Consider the following 20,946-nt stretch of genomic DNA (forward strand, 5'->3'; position numbering starts at 1 on the left):
AGCTTTTTAAGGATGATTTATAATCGCACTGCCAAAGCCAAAATGCTGGAACTTATTTCACCAGGGAAACAGCCTCAAAGCTACAGAAAGACATTCTATATGCTATGTGATGCACATGAAGGGGTGCATCTAATTTTCTGTTAGCCAAAGTTGGAGTGATCACTTTTACAAGATGAAGGTTAAAAATAAAGAATATTCTGATGGCCTTTTCCTTCCTCTATACATATCTCAGTTATATTTCATGCATTTATCACTTTTGGTAAATTTAACTCTTAAGATGAGTTGAAAGGAGTACTTATGTTGCATTATAGGCCAAATTTTGCCATTTGCTCTCTCATGCTCACAAAAACTTTTAAAGCTTGTTTAACCTCTCTATGATGCACAACCTAGACAAAAGCAACTCAGGCTGGCAAAATGTAGGCACACGAACCTTCAAGGAGTGTCCTATTTTCTTTCTTTTTTTAAACAAAATAAAACCCAACAGTGTTAGACTTTCCTGCTAAAGGAAACTATGTCAAAGGCATAAATTGCCTAAACTTGCATACTTTTTAATTATGGTCCAAACTCAAACTCCTAAATACACAGGGACTCAAGATTATCTTGTGGAACACAACTGGCTCACCAGCATGCAGGAGAGATTTTCACTAAGAACAAAGCCAAACCGAGACACATTTGGATTAGTAGTAGCAGCAGCTTCAAATGCTTCCAGAACCAGTCCTTTCTGCTGGATGTGGACACTTCATAGCAGATGTCAGTCTTCAATGTTCACAGCTCTTAACAAAGCAGACAGGCAGTATCTTAAGACAGAGAGGACCATCAAGTGCAGCGGCCACACAGTTTGTACACTTTCCCCTTCTGCCACTGCTCTAGGGAATGGCAACCTTTTGTACACGGGTAGGCACACAGGGAGGGCAGTAATGCTATAGAACTCTGCTGAGAAATCCAATCATCTGCTGGTGTTATGGGACTAACTGATCAAACATCTTCCATTATACAAAGTAGTAACAGATCCTTAGAAAAGTTCACATATAAAATACTGTACAGATGGTCACATGGCTCAGGAACAAGGCTGAGGAATGGCTTTTAAAGGTCTACCTAAGCATTAGCAACAAGTACAAAAAGAATGGAAATCTGTGCCTGCGTTTCTCACCACGCCTTCCTGGAGCTGTGCTCAGGGATGACAGGCTGATTAAAAAGTGGGCCTTCCCCACATTGCCAGCAAAACCAGGAACTGGAAAATTTTAATAGCAACATTTCCCTGTTTTCAATGGACATAGAATATCAATTGCCCAGCTGAAGTTTAGTAACATGATCTGTATATTAAAAACAAATGTAACTTTCTTGATACTAGAAAACAACATTTCCCGTGTAAACCTGACACTGCAGAAATTACAGAAACAGCCAAGAGGTCAAGAACCAGCAGGGAGAGCAACAACACGAAGCACATTGTGTTTTAATTTATAGGAATAAGAGGCCTCTCCTCTCTTTTCTTCCAGATATTGGTTTTGCTATCTCTTTTGGTGAGAGATGGCCTATCCCTTTTTTTAGCAGAAGGGATACCAGATTCCTGACTTCCTGATACAGTTTTCTTTCTTAGGCCTTCATCCTCCTGCTGTTCTATGACTGGCCCATTCCCTCCATCCAGAATGTGCCTCACAGCCTGGTCCTCTGGAGTGCAAACAGTGGTCCCACTTTCACTGCTACTCAGATCCAGATCTTCCAAGTAAAGGATCTTAGAATGTGGCATGTTTTTAATGAAAGTTTTCTCTCTCTCCAGTTTCCTGCTGGGATGGTGCTCATTCATGTCCACACCAGAGTCCAGACTGGTGTCGTTACTCTCCGTTTTCCTGCCCTTTTTCAGGTCTATGAAGGAGTGCCTCACTTGAGCGATTGGCTTTCCATCCAGGGAAACAAACCATGCCCGAGGGTGCGGAGATGGCTTTCCCTTAGAGAGCTCCAGCAAGGTTTGTTCTGAAATACCTTGAAGTTCAGAGGAAAAGGGAGTCATCACAACTGCTTCATTCAGTGTCCCAGGAACAGAAACAGACTCCAGCAAGCTGTTAGTGTAGCGGCCCCAGTTTGCCCCCTGGGAAGGCAAGCCCTCCTCGCTGTCCAGTGTGCTGCTTTCATCCCTGCAGACAGAAGGCTGGGGGTGAGAGTGCACCGGCACCTTGGGCAGTGTCTGCATGTAACTGTCACGATTTAAGGGCTCCACCAGGGGGCTGTACACCAACTGCCCTTTCCTTGGTAAAGTTGCTGATTTAGCAGGGTGCAGTTGTTCTGGGGAGTGGAAGAGGTCTGAGGTTTGAAGGATAGCAATAGGCTGATTGTAAATATGCATGAGATGTTCTGGGATATGGGAAAGCCCATACATGTCCTCTTTCACTGTAAGGTATCTGTTTTGGTCCTGAATGTCCCGAGGAGCCTGGGCAATAGTACTGCTGCTATGCTTTGGCTGCTGTAGGTGCCTAACTCCAGCACTGGGTTCCAGGGAATGCGCTGAATTTCTCGACTGCTCGGTCTGGCAGGATGACTGATAAGAAGCATCCTCTGTGTAGATTTTGAAATTGTCTCGTGATTTCCCATCTTCTGTGTCTATGGACATCCTCCTTTGGGGGCTGTAAGAAATCTTCGGTGTGTATAACTGTGACTTATCCTCCAACTTCAAAGACCCTTTGACAGCGCTGATGTGATTGATGTGAGTTGTTGATGTTGTCTGGTCTTTCTTTATGACCTCCAGCTTAGTTGTACTTTTTTCCTTCTTCCGTGTCCGACCACATTTACCCCTACGTAAAAGAGATGCAAGGTGACTGTAGAGCATGTAAAGAAACATTAGACTGTTGAGTTGAAGATAAGCTTTTGGTTAAGAAATTAACAGTGTAATACGATGTCAAAAAGTAACTGTAATGCTTAAAGAAATACTTTATGGCTGCTGGTAGCTTAGCTAAGGGAACAAGATGCAACTTCAAAAGACTAATTTTAATCAACCTTAAATTCCATTCACACTGAGGTCCTTAGAGCCTCTCTTTTTGCTTACCTGCAGTAACAAAGAAGAACAGCAAAAAATCCAACGACTATGACAACGGTACCTCCCAGTATGGCCGTAAGGAACACTGTGTGATAGGCTGTGATGTCCTTGGAAACCGCACTAATAATGGATTCTAGATTGTCAAACAAAACCAGTCAGGAATTAGTTCTCAGAAGCAAATAGTGCTGCTTGACATGCAGAGCTGTAGCCAATAAATTAAGATGCACTTTTCCAGCGATTTTTTTGTTCTTGTGGTACTATGTTCAGCCTTCCCCTTTCACCTTGCTGTTTCAGCAAACCAGAAACCACATAGAGTGGTTAGAATATAATCGGTCATTGCATGTACTAATGCCTTACCATGACATCTGCTTAATTCCATTCAAATTACACTTGTATTAGTTGTCCAAACTTTGAAACATGAGTTACATTTTCTGTGCAGTGCTTCTGTCACAAAATGCTGGCTTTTTACATCTTCCCACCGTATTTCTCCAACAAGAGTCCCTTCAAGTGAATTTGTAAAACTTGCAACAAGTCTACTTAAACCAGAATCCACTGGGACCATTTTACCCAAGACTAATTTTCTCACTTTACTTTCTGCTGTCCGCAGCAATAAGGCATACAGTCGTGCTGACTGCTAGATCTCTGTTGTCACAGTTCCCTTGCAGGCTTCTCCCAAAATATGGTGATAATACAAACACCTACATTCAAATTCAGTCTGGACTTTCCCCTGTGTAGCATTTCATAGAATCATTAAGGTTGGAAAGGACCTTTAAGATCAAGTCCAACCATAACCCAACATTCATGACCACTAAACTATATCCTGAAGTGACACATCTACACACTTCTTGAACAGCTCCAGGGATGGTGACTCTACCACCTCCCTGGGCAGCCTTTTCCAAACCCTCACCACCCTCTCAGTAAAGAAATTTTTCCTCATGTCCAATCTAAACCTCCCCTGGCACAACTTAAGCCCATTTCCTCTCATCCTATCGCTAGTTACTTGGGGGAAGTGACCAGTATCATCTGCATCTCAATTTCCTTTCCAGTGGCTGTAGAGAGCAATGAGATCTCCCCTTCACCTTGTCTTCTCCAGACTAAACAACCCCAGCTTCCTCAGACATTCCTCGTAAACCATGCCCTCCAAACCCCTCACCAGCTTTGTTCTCTGGACAACCTCCAGGACTTCAAGGTCTTCCCTAATCTATGGCACCCAGAACTTAACACAATACTCAAGCCGCAGCCTCACTAGGGCTGAGTACAGGGGATCCATCACTTCCCAGCTCCTGCTGGGCACTGTTTTTGATCCAGGCCAGGATGCTGTTGGCCTTCTTGGCCACCTGGGCACACTGCTGGCTCACGTTCGGCACTCTGTCCATCAGCACCCCCAGATAATTTCAAGTTCTAGGAAATGGTTATGTGGACAAAGGCAAACTATAAGGAGTCAAAGAGGAGTTATCCTCCAGCTGTTGTAATGGCACATAATTTTTCTCCAGACAAACCCACAGCCTTACGACATATCTGTACTTGGGGTACTCAGTAATTTCTCCCTTGTTGCCCTACCTCTTGTTCCAGGCAGTGGAGCTGCTATCCAGTAGCCCAAGTGTTGAGCAGTGTATGTCCACACTAACTGACCATCTGCTTCCTTTACCATTCCTAGCCCACGGCTGACCCAAGCACCTGGAAAAAAAAACAACAACAAAGGAGAAAATATTGCATAAAATACAGCACAAAGGATTATTCTATACCTCAAGCCATTGGCAATTTATTGACTAAGTTACACAAGGTCACCAGATAATCTTAAACTTCCGACCTACACATTATTTAGCTAAACACCAAACTTTGTGTCTTGACAGATGCACTGCAAATATCCCTGTGTGAATATTAACTCTGAAACAAAGCATCACCATTACTTGCCAGAATTTAATAGAATTAATTTTCTGTTAACAAATCTCTGGTGTAGAAATACTTGCAAATTATTTGAAAAACCCTGTTATAAAGATTAAGCATGTATGAAGGCCAAGACATAAAAAAAATAAAGGAGTCGGTAATTTAAGCATATGAATACTCATTTCACATTAGCTAGCAGCACGTGGTGGGAACATCTTTTAACATTTTTGAACATGTTTACTGATGACCTTGATGGATACATAGGTTTGCAATTGACCCCAAGCTAGGTGGCAGTGTTGATGATCATGACGGTAGGGAGGCTCTACAGAGGAACTTGGATAGATTGGATCCATGGGCCAATGTTAATGGAATGAACTTCAACAAGGCCAAGTACCAGGTCCTACACCTGGGTCACAACCACCCCAAGCAATGCTACAGGCTGGAGGAAGTGTGGAAGAAAAGCTGCCTTGCAGAAAGGGATCTGGGGGTTGTAATCAACAAGCAACTGAATATGAGCGAGCAGTGTGCCCAGGTGGCCAAGGAAGTCACTGGCATTCTGGCTTGGATTAGAAATGCTGTGTCCAACAGGATCAGGGAGGTGACTGTCCCCTTGTACTTGGCTCTGTTGAGACTGTATCTCAAGTGTTGTGCTCAGTTTTGGACACCTCAATACAAAAGGGATATTGAGATGCTGGAGCCAGTGCAGAGGAGGGCAATGAAGCTGGGGAAGGGCCTGGAAAATAAAACTAAGGAGCAACTGAAGGTGCTGGGACTGATTAGTGTGAAAAAGAGAAGGCTAAGGGGAGACCTCATTGCTGTCTACAGCTACCTGAAAGGACCTTGTGAGTAGGCTGGTGCTGGTCTTACAGGTAAATAGTGATAGAACAAGAGGGAATGGCCTCAAGCTGTGACTGGGTAGGTTTAAACTAGATATAAGGAAAAAAATATTCCCAAGAAGAGTGGTCAGGCATTGGAATTCCCAGGCGGATGGCTGAGTCACCAACCCTGGATGAGTTTAAAAGTCAACTGGATGTGGTGCGTGGGGATATGGTTTAGGGTGAGACTTGTAGAGTAGGGGTCTGGGTTGGACTTCGTGATCCTGAGGGGCTTTTCCAAACTGTATGTTTTTGTGATTCTGTAAAAAGATTTTAAACTAATAAGCTACCATAGGATAAACAATGTCTGTCTTGACTGTTTCTCTTGAGAGCTCTTTCCTGCCCCAAGGCACTAACAGCTCAGTTAGCCCAAGCAAGGTCTGTTGTTAGGGCACAGATTTCACACCATCTGCTTGGCAGTGCGAAGGACAGGTATTCTGCAATGCCAGCCTCTACAATTAATAAAGTATGCAGTAGGAGACAGAATTATACTTGATACAGATGATCATATTAATTACAGGCCATCTGTGAAACTCTAAGGACAGAAAATAACCTCATATAAACAACCTCCTCCTCTCTCCTCAGGAGGAGAGAAAACCACCAACACATTAAAAGTAACAATAACCAAAGCATGCAACAAATATAACTTCATTCATATTTTCCTCCAGGATCCTTCTTTCAGAAAAGCAAAAGGAAGTATCTACCAGATAGGAGGTAAAGAAGAAAACTGACATGCCACACGTGTGCACACAAAATACCATTTAGCAGCAAAACTTGCAGCCCTCTCCTGGTTCTTGTGATGGCTGGCACAGAAGAAAAGCAGCAGCAGCAGCAGCCAGCATCTTCAAAGAGGTTGTTACAGTTTAGGAGTAGGGTCCTAACTGTAATAAAGTTTTCTAAAGAATTCAAAGAGCATCCAGGGGCATGGGCTCTACTCTCAAAGGGGCTGAACAAAATCTAAGAGGTATGTTTATCCCATGCAACTGATCTAACAAAATTCTATATAGTTTGGAGCTCAGAGTGTTTTTGCTCTGTCTCCTATTTTCCTCCTTTGCTCCTCACAGAACTTTGCTTTACTCCTCTGCACCAATCATTCTTTGGGCTACCAGTAAGAAGAGAGAGGTAATACTGTGTTAGCTGGTAACAGCCCCTGGGCTCTGTCCAGAGGGGTCTCCTATTGTCTAGTTGTATATGTATATATGTATTTGTATACGTTTATTACCTTTTATATTTCACAGGAACACAGGATGTTAGGGGTTGGAAGGGACCCAACGAGATCATCGAGTCCAACCCCCTTACCAGAGCAGGACCATACAATCTAGCTGAGGTCACAGAAAAACACATCTAGATAGGCCCTGAAAGTCTCCAGAGAAGGAGACTTCACAACCTCTCTGGGGAGCCTGTGCCACTGCTCTGTGACCCTTACAGTAAAGAAGTTCCCTCTTGTGTTGAAGCGGAACCCCCTGTGCTGCAGCTTACATCCATTGCTCCTTGCTCTACCCGAGGGAGCAAGTGAGCAGAGCCTGTGCCACTTCCTGCTCCTGACCCCCAACCCTCAGGTATTTATAAACATTTATTAAATCCCCTCTCAGTCTTCCCTTTTCCAGACTAAACAGCCCCAGGTCCCTCAGCCTCTCTTCATAAGGCAGTGATTCAGTCCCCCAGTCATCCTCATAGCCCTCTGCTGAACTCTCTCCAGCAGATCCCTGTCCCTCTTAATCTGGGGAGCCCAAAACTGAACACAGTACTCAAGATGAGGTCTCACCAGGGCAGAGTGGAGGCAGAGGAGAACCTCCCTCAGTCTGCTGGACACACTCTTCTTAATGCACCCCAGGATCCTACTGGCCCTCTTGGCCACTTTCTGTAAATAAGCCTACTTTTGTAAATAATAATTTCATTTTAGTTCTAAATTCTGAGTAGTGTGGTAATTTAGTATTTGGGGGTAAATCCCAAATTCAAAGTGGTATAAAACAACCACAGAGGTGGTTTTCAGTTACCTGAAAAACCTTTTGTCTGGACTGAGGAGCAAGACAAGCAGTAAGAATTTTCCACCTCTAATTCTCAGATAGATGCAACAACAAGGGATCCTCAAATTCTCTGTCCTGTCAACTCTAAGGTAAGATGTCACTATACTGCAAAAACACTGCTTCACTGAATCACAGAATCATTGAGGCTGGAAAAGACCTCTGAGATCATCAAGTCCAGCCTATGACCTAACTCCACGACATCAGCTAAACCATGCCACCAAGTGTCACATCTAATCATTTCTTAAAGGCCTCCAGGGATGGTGACTCCACCACCTCCCTGGGCAGTCTATTCCAGGGCCTAATTACCCTTATTGTGAGGAAGTGCTTTCTAACATCCAACCTAAACCTTCCCTGGCACATACCCTCTTGCCCTGTCACTAGCTGCCTGGGAGAAGACCCTCAGTTGTAGGTGCCTGACAGATATCTGACTGCAATTTCCTTTTAGGTAGTTATAAAGAGTAATAAGGTCCCCTTTAGGCCTCCTCTTCTCCAGGCTGAACACTCCCAGCTCCCTCAGTCTATCCTCATCAGACTACTCCTCCAGGCCCTCCCCAGTATTGTTGCTCTCCTCTGGACCTGCTCCAGAACCTCAATATCCTTCTTGCAATGAGGGACCCAGTGCTCGAGGGGAGGCCTCACCAGTGCCAAGTACAGGAGCAGAATCACATCCCTAGTCCTGCTGGACACACTATTCCTGATACAGGCCAAGGTGCTGTTGGCCTTCCATGCCAGCTGGGCACATTGCTGGCTCATACTTAGCCAGCACCCCCAGGTCCCTCTCTGCCAGGCTGTTCTCCAGCCACTCATCCCCCAGTCTGCATGAGGTTATTGTGGCCAAAGTACAGGACTCCGCACTTGGTCCTGTTGAATCTCATACCATTGGCCTTAGACCATTGACCCAGCCTGTCCAGGTCCCTCTGCAGCATCTTCCTGCCCTCCAGATATCTGCTTGCAGGCAGATGAAAAAATGACATAAACCACCACATATAAAAGGTAAAAAGCATTCTGAGTCTTCAGAAGACCTAGGCACACTGAACAAATCTGTAAGTAGCAATACAATCTCTGCTGCTCTCTTCAGTAAATTTTACCTTCTCCCTTATGTTCCACAGCAAACAGCTGCTATTAAAAAAAAAACACTAAAATGTGATTTCTGAGTATGAACACATTCTCTGTGATGTGCTGCCAGTCAAACAGGAGGATCTGACTCTCCACCTAATGCTGCAATGCAAGCTTTCTCTTTTCTAACTCTACAGAAACTCCACAAAGTACTGCAGCTCCTAATGAGCTGAGGCATTTAGCAAGAAGGAAGCCACACTGAATAGACATCAGCAAATGCTGCATTTACAGCCACAGCAATATCATTACAAAAATTCATTTTCCAGGAGCAGTCTCAGGACTATCATAGTTTGAGTAGCCCCAGGGAACACTGGACTAGCAGACATGTGAAAATAGTTCCTATCTTTTTTTTTCTGGTGCATATGGATCAGTCTACACAACATGAAACACAGATCTCTTCCCTCAGCTCGATCAGTGCCGATTGATTACCACTACAGCATACTACCCAAGGACTTCAGAGTTTGAAAACCTGTATCAGTGTCTTGCTAGGGACATCTCACATTGCAGGACCTTGGGAGACCACTGCTTCATTATTCAGTGCACTAGTAGCCCTCCATAACTCTCCATTCAGCTGAGCTGAGAGTCTGAGGCTACTTATAATTGCTATCAAATGCTTGCTGGAGAGCTAAGGTTTTCAGCTGTCCTCGGTCATCAGAGCCTTGACTGTGGCATACTCGGTTAACTTAGAGCAAAGCTGGTTTGTATGTCAGATCAAAGACAAAGGAATAAACATCCAGAACAGTGAATACAGTTGCAAATTTTCTATGCAAAGAACATACGAAGAAGCAGATTAAAAAAAGGTGGAAGTCAGGTATGCTCCAAGTGCCCCTTTCCTTCTGTCCATTGTCCTCGTCTTCCCCTTAGAAAGCAGCAGTGAAGGCTCCATGCAAACACTGCACCTCAGTGAGCACCCATCACAATCAATTTACCTTTCCAGAACCTCTATCACAGTACATTCTACTGGAAGAGTTAAAAGACAACTGCTTTAAATGGGTCATTGTCCCACACTCCTGCTCTTGCTCCACCACCAAGGCCAACAAGTCTAAGTAGATGTGTTGAGTAGCCTACTCAACACCTACATATACCTTACAATGTTAATACTCTACCCTGACCCTGTGCCAGGCTGCTCTAGCTTTGTCAGCTTTTTGCTGCAATAGCACTGTTGACCTAGATTTCTGTTCAGTGAGTTAAAACAGCTCAGTACAGGTATAAACGAGCACGAGAACTGGCAAGAGTGGTTGTGGCAGCAAGGAATTAAAATCCCTTGTGCTATTTTATCATGTCAAACTAAATCCCTTTCATCAAAGAATGCTACCTTTTAACACAAGTTCCCCTTCTGATAGTTTCTAGGTCTAAAGACAGATTTAATCTTCCATGCCCAAACCTATTCTACTCACTCTTTTCCAAAGAGAAAACCTAGCCACTTTTTTAACAGCATGTTCCTTTTTCAAAGAATGAAGACATGGCTGTTGTTCTTTAAGATGATGTTGATTGCTCACCATTAAAACGATCAGTTCCTTCCCTGAACATGTAAACAATGCTTTCTTAGTTGGTGTCCTCTCCTGTACTTCCAACAGTAGGGTAACAGCTTTTTGCCTTAATAAGGCTTACGATACTTAGCTCTTCACTCCCACATTTCAAGGCAGTGTGATAGGAAGTGTGAGGCACAATGTAAGACTATCAGGACACTAACGCACACACACCTAATACAGGACATCTAAATGAGATAATTGTATGTAGCTCATTACTCCCTCTTGACTGAAATTAGACTTGAAGGGATGACAAAAGGTTTAGAATGCCTAATCCCCAGGCTTTTCTTACCATACATACTATAAGAACTCTGTTGTTCCTTCTGATAACTCTTATTTCACCTTCATTTCACTTACTGAATTGCTTTTGTTAACTGAAGTACTATCTAGTCCAGTATTACTGTGTGCTAGTTTGAAACTAGCTGAAATATTCCAGTGAAAGAAATTATAGGCTGTGAAAAGGAAACAATGGTGATGTCTAATTCATTCATAGGCCTGCTGACATGTATGAAAACAAGAACACAAAACATAGATAACACAGTTGTAGTGGTTCTCTTTGCAGCTGGTGTCTGTATTTTTCTCTCTGGCCTGCTTTCTGTGTAACTAATCCTTTGGCTTTCTAACACCCCTGGCCAATCCTCCAAACACACCTTGAAGATAAGGCGAAGTCTGGGATAAGGTAGAGGAGTGGAAAGAAGGTGGAAGGGTGGTTGGGAGTTCTTCCTGGGGACTATGGTTTCTGGGAGGGGTGTTGTGTTTCTGTATTACTTTTTAACTTGTATATTGCTGCATATATTGTAAATATCTGCTTGTATATTGTGCTAAGCTGTAAATAGAGCTTCGTTTCCTTAACTTTCAGCTCAGCTGAATCTAGTTTGGGTGATTTCATAAGACTGGGGGGCAGATAACACTCAAACTGTCACATAGTGTCAAAGGATCTTTAGAGCTATGTTTTAGGAAACAGAGCATCAAAACCTTCAATTCTGATTTGTGGTCTTTTAAGAAAGCAGTCACAAAATGTAACATCATCTAAAACTGATGTCCTTACCTCCTAGCAAAACAAAAAATAATCCATCATACTATGGTCTTGAATTTCATTACAGCTTTTAGCAGGATTACAGGATGTTAGAGATTGGAAGGGACCCAAAGAGATCAACAAGTCCAAAACCCCCTGCCAGAGCAGAACCATATAATCTAGTTCAGGTCACACAGGAACGCATCTAGATGGGCCTTGAAAGTCTTCAGAGAAGGAGACTCCACAACCTCTCCGGGCAGCCTGTCCCACTGCTCTGTGACCTGTGCAGTAAAGAAGTTTCCCCTTGTGTTGAGGTGGAACCTGTGCTGTGGCTTACATCTATTGCTCCTTGTCCTATCCCAGTGGGCGAGTAGAGTCTGTCCCCCAATTCCTGACCCCCAGCCCTCAGATATTTATTAAATCCCCTCTCAGTCTTCTCTTCTCCAGACTAAGCAGCCCCAGGTCCCTCAGCCTCTCCTCATCAGGCAGTACTTCAGTCCCCTAATCATCCTCGTAGCCCTCCATTGGACTGTCTTGAGCAGACTCCTGTCCCTCTTAAACTGGAGAGCCGAAAACTGAATGCAGTACTCAAAATGGGGTTTCACCAGGGCAGAGTAGAGGTGGAGGAGAACCTCCCTTGATATAAAGAAAGCATGGAAGTTACTTTGAACAATTCAGACTAGTCACTCAAAACCCAGTACAGAGCGTCTAGTAAAATATGTGGCTATTTACCATCACCTCTACCACTATTCCACATCATGTACACAAAACAATATGCACGTGCTAAAAGGCAGAGTAAGGAGTAACCTCACCCACTTACCAGTTTGCATATCGAACGTCCACGCAGGTACAGCGTCTCCTGATTTTACAGTACCAGAGGGAAGAGGAAGTGTGATCTGGACAGGACCGTTTACTTTCAGTTCTTTCCCAGTCAAAAGAACGTTCACGCATATTGCGGCAAGAGGAGCTAACTCCATGCTTTTGAAACCTGCAGGTGAGAAATGGCTCCTCTGTAATTATCCATTCAGAGTGGGGTTTTGAAAGAAACATGTATAATTATATATCCAACCACGTCCTGGGCTTCATCAAGAGAAGTGTGGCCAGCAGGGCAAGGAAGGGGATTCTTCCCCTTTACTCTGATCTTGTCAGACCCCACTTGGAGTACTGTGTACAGTTCCGGAGCCCCCAACACAAGAAGGACACGGAACTGTTGGAGTGAGTCCAGAGGAGACCACAAAGATGCTCAGAGGGCTGAAGCAGCTCTGCCATGAGAACAGGCTACAACAGCTGGGGCTTTTCAGCCTGGAGAAGAGAAGACTTCAAGGAGACCTTGGAGTGGCCTTCCAGTGTCTGAAGGGGACCTACGGGAAGGCTGTGGAGGGACTACTAACAAAGTCTTGTAATGACAGGACAAAGGGTAATGGGTTTAAACTGGCAGAGGAGAGATTTAAACTGACTGTTAGGAAGAAGTTCTTTGCAGTGAGAGTGGTGAAACACTGGCACAGATTGCCCAGGGAGGTTGTGGCTGGTACCTCCCCGGAGGTGTTCAAGACCAGGTTGGATGCAGCCTTGAGTGACCTGTTCTAGTGGGAGGCGTCCCTGCCTATGGTGGCAGATTGGAACTGAATGATCTTTGAAGTCCCTTCCAACCTAAACCATTCTATGATTTTATGATCTATCCTTGTTATAAGTTGCAGTGGTTTACCAGCAGGGCATTAGTTGTAAAAGAATAATGGTAAGGTTTGCTAAAAGGTAGAAAAAGCCAATGTGTAAACAATTCATCCTTCTTGGCTCCTGGGCACTGAGTCTCTTCAATTCTCTCTCTAATCTCTTTCACTGACCTTGGCTTATCAGGTAACATGTAAGCCTTGCTGGTTGTTTCCATCTGGAGAGAGAGAGCATGGCGTTGGGCCCTTCTGGGCTTTCTTTGTCTGGGAGGAATTGGATTCCTGTATTATTTCTAAATTGTATGTATAATTGTAAATACATGTACATATATTGTGTACAAATGCTTGTAAGTTTAGCTTTGCTATAAAATAGAGCTTTATCTTACAATCCGGCTCAACTGGTCAGGTAAATTTTAAATGGGGGGAGTAGGGGGCAAGGTTCCCAATCCATCACATAACCAAAGGAAAGTCCCCACTGACATCCAGATACACAGTCAGCTTTTCACCAAATAAAAAATAAAACAAAGCTTCAGTGTTTCTTCTCTTCAGGAGTTTTAAAGTCTAGTGACCCAGAGAGTTGTCTGAGAGTTGTGTGTCAGCCCCAGAGATATTCAAGGTGAGGCTCAACGGGGCTCTAGGTGACCTGATCTAGTTGAGGATGTCCCTGCTTGCTGCAAGGGTGTTGGATTAGATGATCATCAGAAGTCACTTGAACCCAGGCGAATTACAGAAGGTTAGGGGCTGGAAGAGACCTCGAAAGATCATAGGATCACAGGATTCCAGGATGTTAGGGGTTGGAAGGGGCCCAAAGAGATCATCCAGGCCAATGCCCCTGCCAGAGCAGGATCACCTATACCAGATCGCACAGGAATGCATCCAGGCAGGTCTTGAATATCTCCAGCGAGGGAGACCCCACAACCCCCTGGGCCACCTATTCCATATGATTCTATCACCTCTATACCAAATCCCTAAAAGAGAAACAGACTTAGTATATAAGTGTTGTTCAATGCTGACTGTAGTGCAAACAATTAGGCAAAACTTGGCTTGGGGGCAGGGGAAGAAGGGTTTTTCCCCTCAGATAATTTTTTTCAGAATAGCTAACCTGTGTGAAACAGACAACAATTCTTTTAGTATCTATAATTGCATGTATGGAACAGAGTCAAACTGAAGACACATGCAAATATATGACTGCTGCATTTCTATTTGGTTAAACAGTCCTCTTAAACTTCCCTGTAAGGATTAACTTTCTAATTTGGCAGTTATAATTAACTGAGTATTTAATCATGAGGCTTGTCAACAAACTCAAAGGAAACATTGCATACACAGAGCTTTTACAACGCTGTCTGCAAGTTTGTGTCTCTTGTTTTGCTCACACTAATTTGCAGCTACTTCAGAATTCACAGTATGACAGGATACTGAAAGCTGCTGAAACAGAATTAGTAAGTACCAGAATAATGTTAAAATCTATGAAGGCTGTTAGAAGCTGGTTGCAAGAACACTCCTGGTGCATCAGATACCAATTAGCTTCCACCTACCTTATAAGGAAGCCTATTCCTTTAGGAGTATATGAATTATTTAGAACACATGCCAGGCAGATTGAAAGGAAAGTTCAAAGGGGAGAAACACTGCTTATTCTCTTATGCTTTACTTTTGAAGAGGTGAAATACAGATAAGAAAGGTTTCAAAATATATAAGTCAATTTAGCAATATATATATATAATTTTAATTCAATGAAAATTAAAGAAGGGAGATTGACAAGTTCAAGTAAGCCATGTAGTGGTCTCTTCATGTACTGCAATGACTTTTAAAAGCCTCATGGCTTCAAGTCCACTGGGAATAGAAAGAAAAGAACAAAAGAAAGATGGAACTGCACAGAGTACAATCTGCCAGATTTATGCCAGTAAAAAAACCTAATCTGATCAGCTGACAAACATTAACAGATCCAACTTCATATGAGCAGAGTTATAGACTTGTGAAGCCACTTAATGCTTCCCCAGTGAAACAGATGCACAAAGAGCATCACTATAATTGTGCTCTGCATACATGGGGACTTCTTGATTTCCAACAGCCTTACAGAGGTTAACTGTCCCTGAGTTGAACTACAGCTTCCACACAACCTGTAATTACACTAAGTGGAAAGCTCCCAGAGTCAACCACTCTAGTGAAAAAGTAGAAAACCCCACAGTTGAAGTCCCCTGCTGCAGCTGCACTGAATTCTTTAGGCTTGTCTAGTTTACACTGTGGCCATAACCATATATTTAAGGTATTTACTAAACCACTGCCACGGCCTCATGAAATCCTGAACATACACACACAGGCATACATACGCATATAAAGTAAACTTTGAAGAATTGTTTCAGTGTATTAAGACATGTTCTCATACTACAAGGAAAAAGACTACATCAATTACTTACCTGAGTGTTTATAGCTTACTCCTATAGAACAAAGCTTTGTGATTTAACGCAGTAGAAGCAACTTCAGGCTCCTTTCCTTTAAGCCTATGTTTTTGTTAAAACTGTGCATTCAGATGTACTCTAATTTGAAGATTTCTTTTGAAAACAAAAAAAATCCTTAGCCAGCTTCTTTACATACCTGATTTATTCAGAAGAATTCCTGTTGTATAGAGAAAGCTGTCCACTTTCAAGAATTGTTCTGGCACTGTCAGGTAGGCTGTAAGATTTGTAATATGGTGATTTGTTGGAAGCTTGATTAAAAACTTTGGAAACTGAACACTTGGTTGAGATTTGGCATCTGTAAAAGAGTCATATTTTGTCTCAGCAATGGTAAAAATACACAAATAACAATTTTATTAATGTTGAGAAATCCATTTAGCATAACAATCCATTTTCTCCAGTTTATGTCTTTCTAAGTCTGGCACTTGCCACAGGCACATATACAGCTACATAATAAACTGAAAGTCTGGCTTTGATTAGACAGCTGTTACGGAAACACTGAGGTTGGAAAAGCCCTTCAAGATCACCAAGACCAACTCAGAACCCACCTCTATAAGGTTCATATTAAACCATATCCTCAAGTAACACAACCAATCGACTTTTAAACACACCTAGGGTCAGTGACTCCACCACCTCCCTGGGCAGCCCATTCCAATGCCTGACCACTCTTGCTGGGAAAAAAGTGTTTCCTAACAGCTAGTCTAAACCTATCCAGTCACAACTTGAGGTCATTCCCTCTTATTCTATCACTATGATTTACCTGTGAGAAAAGACCAGCAGCAACCTCTCCACAACATCCTTTCAGGTAGCTGCAGACAGCAATGAAGTCTCCCCTCAGTCTCCTCTTCTTCAAACTAGCCCCAGCTTCCTTAGTCACTCCTCATAAGATTTATTCTCCAGGCCCTTTCCTAGCTTTGTTGCCCACATCTGCACTTCGTCCAGCACCTCCACATCCCTCTTGTATTGAGGTGCCCAAAACTGAACACAACACTCAAGATGTGGTCTCACCAGAGCTGAGTCCAAGGGGACAATCACTTCCTTACTTTTGCTGGATATAACATTTCTAATCCCAAACAGGATGCCATTGGCATTCTTCACCACCTGGGCACACTGCTGGCTCATATTCAGTTCTTTGTCTGTTACAATCCCCAGGTCCCTTTCTGCTGGCAGCTTTCCAGCCACACTGCTCCAAGCCTGTAGCATTGTTTGAGGTTGTTGTGACCCAAGTGCAGGACAATGCACTTGGTCTTGTTGAAGCTCATACTATTAACATTAGCCCATGGATCCAATCTATTCAAGTCCCTCTGTAGAGCCTCCCTACCCTCATGATGATCAGCACTGCCACCTAACTTGGGGTTGTCTGCAAACTTTATATCAAAATGCTTAGGAGTTTGTGTATGTGTACAAATGGTTAGCACAATGTGCTTAGATTAATGGTCTGCATCCACCAAACTTACCAGACAGTTTTCCAGTTATTAAGACAGTATCTTCAAACAGCCATATATTAGCTTGGCTTTGTGGGAACAGGGACAGCGTCACAGATGAGTATACTGTGGAAAGTTAGAACAGCAGTTAACGATGTGCCACCACAAAAAAATCCTCTAAGATTTCCATTTCTGAAGGAACTGTGAATACAGCAATTAAAAAAAAAAACGGTGTGTGGAGATTGGACAAATAAAGTCACTTCTGTTGTCCAGAGCAGAAATTTTAGTGGTTATGCAGGAAGATTTCTGTTGTGTCTACTGTCTTATGCCTTCTATGGGTAATCAAGTATCTGAAGTTCTTAAAGAGTCCACCTCATTAGAAAAAAAACAAACCAAACAAGTTTAAGAGAATGCAACAGTTAAACAGGAAAACTCATAAGGAAATACTGAAGAAAGGAAGCAATACAACAGGTCATACCCATTAGGCAGGACTCAGAAGCTTTGGCACTCCAGCATTCACTCATGAAGCATGATTCTTATCAAAACACATTACCAGCCCTTTGCAAAGCCTAGATGAACAATTCCTCAGACTGCACTCACCACGCTGCAATATAACCTACTTGGAATTAAAAAAGGCTATTTTCTGCTTCACAAGAATTTTCACAAGTCTAAGAGATCATTCATGCTTACATCCACAGACAGGCACTACTTCTCTTGACTGGCTTCATTTGGCCATTTCAAGTTGACAGCAACTACCCAGACTGTTGAGGAAGAGGGACATTTAATTACCAACAGACACAGTTTAATAATAGGCCCCTAAGATGCTTACGTACTTGGCATCCTCCCAGTCTTCCAAGGCAAAGGCGTCAACATGTAGCCATCCTTGTAAGATGTAATAGTTAAGCTTAAGCCTAATTTGTATGGAACTTTTATTAACACTGCTCCATTGTTTCCCGTAAAAGTAGAGTTGGTCTTGGTGTAGTTGACAAACACCTCCACGACAGCTTGTCGCAGGTACTGATGACTGATGATGTCATTCACTTGAACCTTCAGCGTAAAAACAGACCCTATTAATAGCAGAAAGAAAAAACAGGAGGCATCATGCATCAGAAGCAAGGAGCATAACTGAAACATGCAAAGAAGTCCTTCAGTCTGTGCCTTAGCTATTCATCCACTGCACAATGGATGCCCACCCCAACAGAGGGGAATCTTTGTTCAGATGGAGGGCTCATCCTAACATTATACACCACAGAGAAGAAGAAAGTTAAAACCCCAAAACCTTAAGTTGAGGCACAAAGGTGTCAGAGAAGTGTTTACAAAAGTCAGCAAATACAATAGGTAAACAGTCTGAATAAAGAAAATAACCCACAAACCCCACCCCAGAACCAAAGCGCATCCCAAAACAACCAACCAAAGCCCCCAAACCCAACAACAAACCAAACAAAACAACCAAACAAAAGAAAACCCCAACCAATCAGAAACAAAGGAGAAAAAACAAAATTACGAAGCAGTTCTTCCCTTTTTCATTTACGCTTTAACAATGCATCCGTGCCGAGGTGAAATTCAATGTGACTTGCAAGTGGTCTGCAATATCACACTGATAACACAGATGGTCTTACTGTATTTTAACCTGGAGAAAAGAAGGCTCTGGGGAGACCCTATAGTGGCCTTCCAGTACTTAGGGAGGGACTCTTTACAAGGGCTTGTTGTGATAGGACAAGAGTGAATTAAATGAAGCTGGAGTAGGGCAGATTTAGCCTGGATATAAGGAAAAATGTCTTTCCAGCGAGGGTGGTGAGACACTGGATTAGGTTGCCCTGGGAGGTTGTGAATGCCCCTTCCCTGGAGGTGTTCAAGGACAGGCTGGATAGGACCTTTAGCAGTCTGGTCCAGTGGAAGGTGTCCCTGCCCATGGCAGGAGGGCTGGAACTAGATGATCTTTAATATTCCTTCCAATCCAAACCATTCTATGAATCTATCAATTTCCAGTTATGTTTTCTGTGTGTATGTGCATTGGCCTTCTTCGAGAGGGTGAGAGGATCTTTTCCTATAAAAGTGAAAAACAAACATTGCTGGAACACTTCAAGCAGTAGTGTGAGATTTTGCAGCTTCTGGGGAAGTGTAACCCTTGGGTTGGGTCACACATTTAAAGATGCACCTGGAGGTTTCTATAAAACAGAGTTCACATCTGCAGTTTGAGATAATACTCATTTTTTCTTTTTACATATGTAAAATTATCTTGAAGTAACCAAATGCATCCAGGCATCTTGACCATTTTAATCTATTGCCTCCCACCAGTTTTACACTTCTGGCCTACTTTTCACCTTTCTGTACTGCAGCTTCTAAACAGTATTTGATTTCTGCTATTGAGGGGATCTGACATTCCCTTTTCTCTTGCAGAGATCATGATTAATGTGACTGAAAATACAAAGTCCACTTCAGCAACAGCCCCAAGATGTTCTGAACTGCATTCGAGATACTGAAAGGTCACAGTAAGGTCACCTCAGAGCCTTCTTCTCTCCACACTGAACAGCCCCAACTCCCTAAGTCTCATAGCAGAGCAGCTATAAGAAGAAAACAATAAAAATGAAGTGGTTTGAAATTAGAGGAGATTTAGATTGGCTGTTAGGAATGAATTCTTTACAATGAGGGTGGTTGAACACTGAAACAGGTTGCCCAGGGAGGTGGTTGAGGTCCCATCCCTGGAGATACTCAAGGTGAGGCTGGAAAGGGCTCTGGGTGACCTGATCTAGTTGAGGATGTCCCTGCAGAGAGGTTGGACCAGATGACCTTTAGAAGACCCTTCCAACCTGGATGATTCTATGAATTAAATAGAAAATACACAATAATCTTAGACCAATATAATTTGGCATTTTCCCCGTAAGCATCATATTTCAAGATTAAAATTGCTTTTACATTACTGCTGCTAGAGGGTTTAAAATCATGTCATGAATTTTTTAAAAATTACACTATGTAAGCAAATTATGGGTACTAAACAGATCTTCCAGGCACTGACCCAGTCACATATATACCAGCATGATTCTAATGGTTTTCAAACTTGGAAGACAGGACATTGGCCCTTGGCCAATGACTATTTAAAAGGCTACTAAAGAGAGAAAACAGATTGCATACATTATTCTGATCCTGTCATCACTTGGAAGCCAGGAGTATCTTGTGCTACTGTGTCTAAAAAATACTAAATTCAGTACCACAATATGCAAGCTCATGCCAGTAGAAAGCAATTCCAGAAATTCCTGGTGCAAGCTAGTATTTAAATAGCTAGGATCAAGTCAGGAAGAAAAATGCCTACTAGTAACAGCTTAAGTCATAAGAAAATGAAAACCTAGCATGCACCCAGAAAGACACTTTCTCTCAATCATTTCACACCTTACTGTTTTTTTTTTCCATGTCTTGCTAATAAAAAGCCTAAATTTTGTGGGGTAAGGAAACGACTATATTCATCTCTAGCTGTTAGCATATTCAAAAGTTATTTAGTGCTAAAGTATTCCTTCCTCTCACCTCCTTCAGTTACAGCTACACTACTTTTTAAGAAGCTTGTGGTTGGAAAAAAAAAAAAGAGTGCAAAAATGTAGAAAGTCATCCAATTTTCACTCTCTCACAGCAAACTGGCAAATATCATTGGCTGCTCTTAGCTGTGCTCCACTTTCATTACTTTTTCTCCTGCGGGTTCCAAAAGTGCCACAGCCTGTTTCTAATCTCATCCTCTGGCCAAAGTGGTGTTGAGAAGATGAAGAAGCCTGGTTGTAAATGGAGGCTGAAATCTCTAGGGGGAGGGTACCCAGACAAAGGTCTCCCCTGTGAAAACAGACAATGCAAGGTCTGAAAGTGTAATTACCTGCATATTGCTGTCATGTATGAGTAGCAGTTATTCAAGTGAAAAATGCTCCCTTCACACCCGCTAATA

General features: G+C 42.8%; 1 protein-coding gene across 1 annotated transcript in view; it reads right to left on the bottom strand.

The window, feature by feature from the left end:
• Positions 1-523: 523 nt before the first annotated feature.
• The window catches only part of FAM171B (family with sequence similarity 171 member B), a 48,522-nt gene continuing 28,099 nt past the window's right edge, over positions 524-20,946 (bottom strand). The window contains exons 2-8 of the mRNA XM_064158192.1: positions 17,855-18,088; positions 17,055-17,147; positions 15,737-15,895; positions 12,298-12,465; positions 4,589-4,705; positions 3,038-3,161; positions 524-2,786 (exon numbers count right to left, since the gene is read on the bottom strand). Coding sequence (XP_064014262.1) covers positions 1,454-2,786; positions 3,038-3,161; positions 4,589-4,705; positions 12,298-12,465; positions 15,737-15,895; positions 17,055-17,147; positions 17,855-18,088 — 2,228 coding nt within the window. The 3' untranslated portion in view covers positions 524-1,453. The remainder of the gene's footprint in view (positions 2,787-3,037; positions 3,162-4,588; positions 4,706-12,297; positions 12,466-15,736; positions 15,896-17,054; positions 17,148-17,854; positions 18,089-20,946) is intronic.

Source organism: Pogoniulus pusillus, chromosome 2 (genome assembly GCF_015220805.1).
Source record: "Pogoniulus pusillus isolate bPogPus1 chromosome 2, bPogPus1.pri, whole genome shotgun sequence".
Classification (NCBI taxonomy): Eukaryota; Metazoa; Chordata; class Aves; order Piciformes; family Lybiidae; genus Pogoniulus; species Pogoniulus pusillus.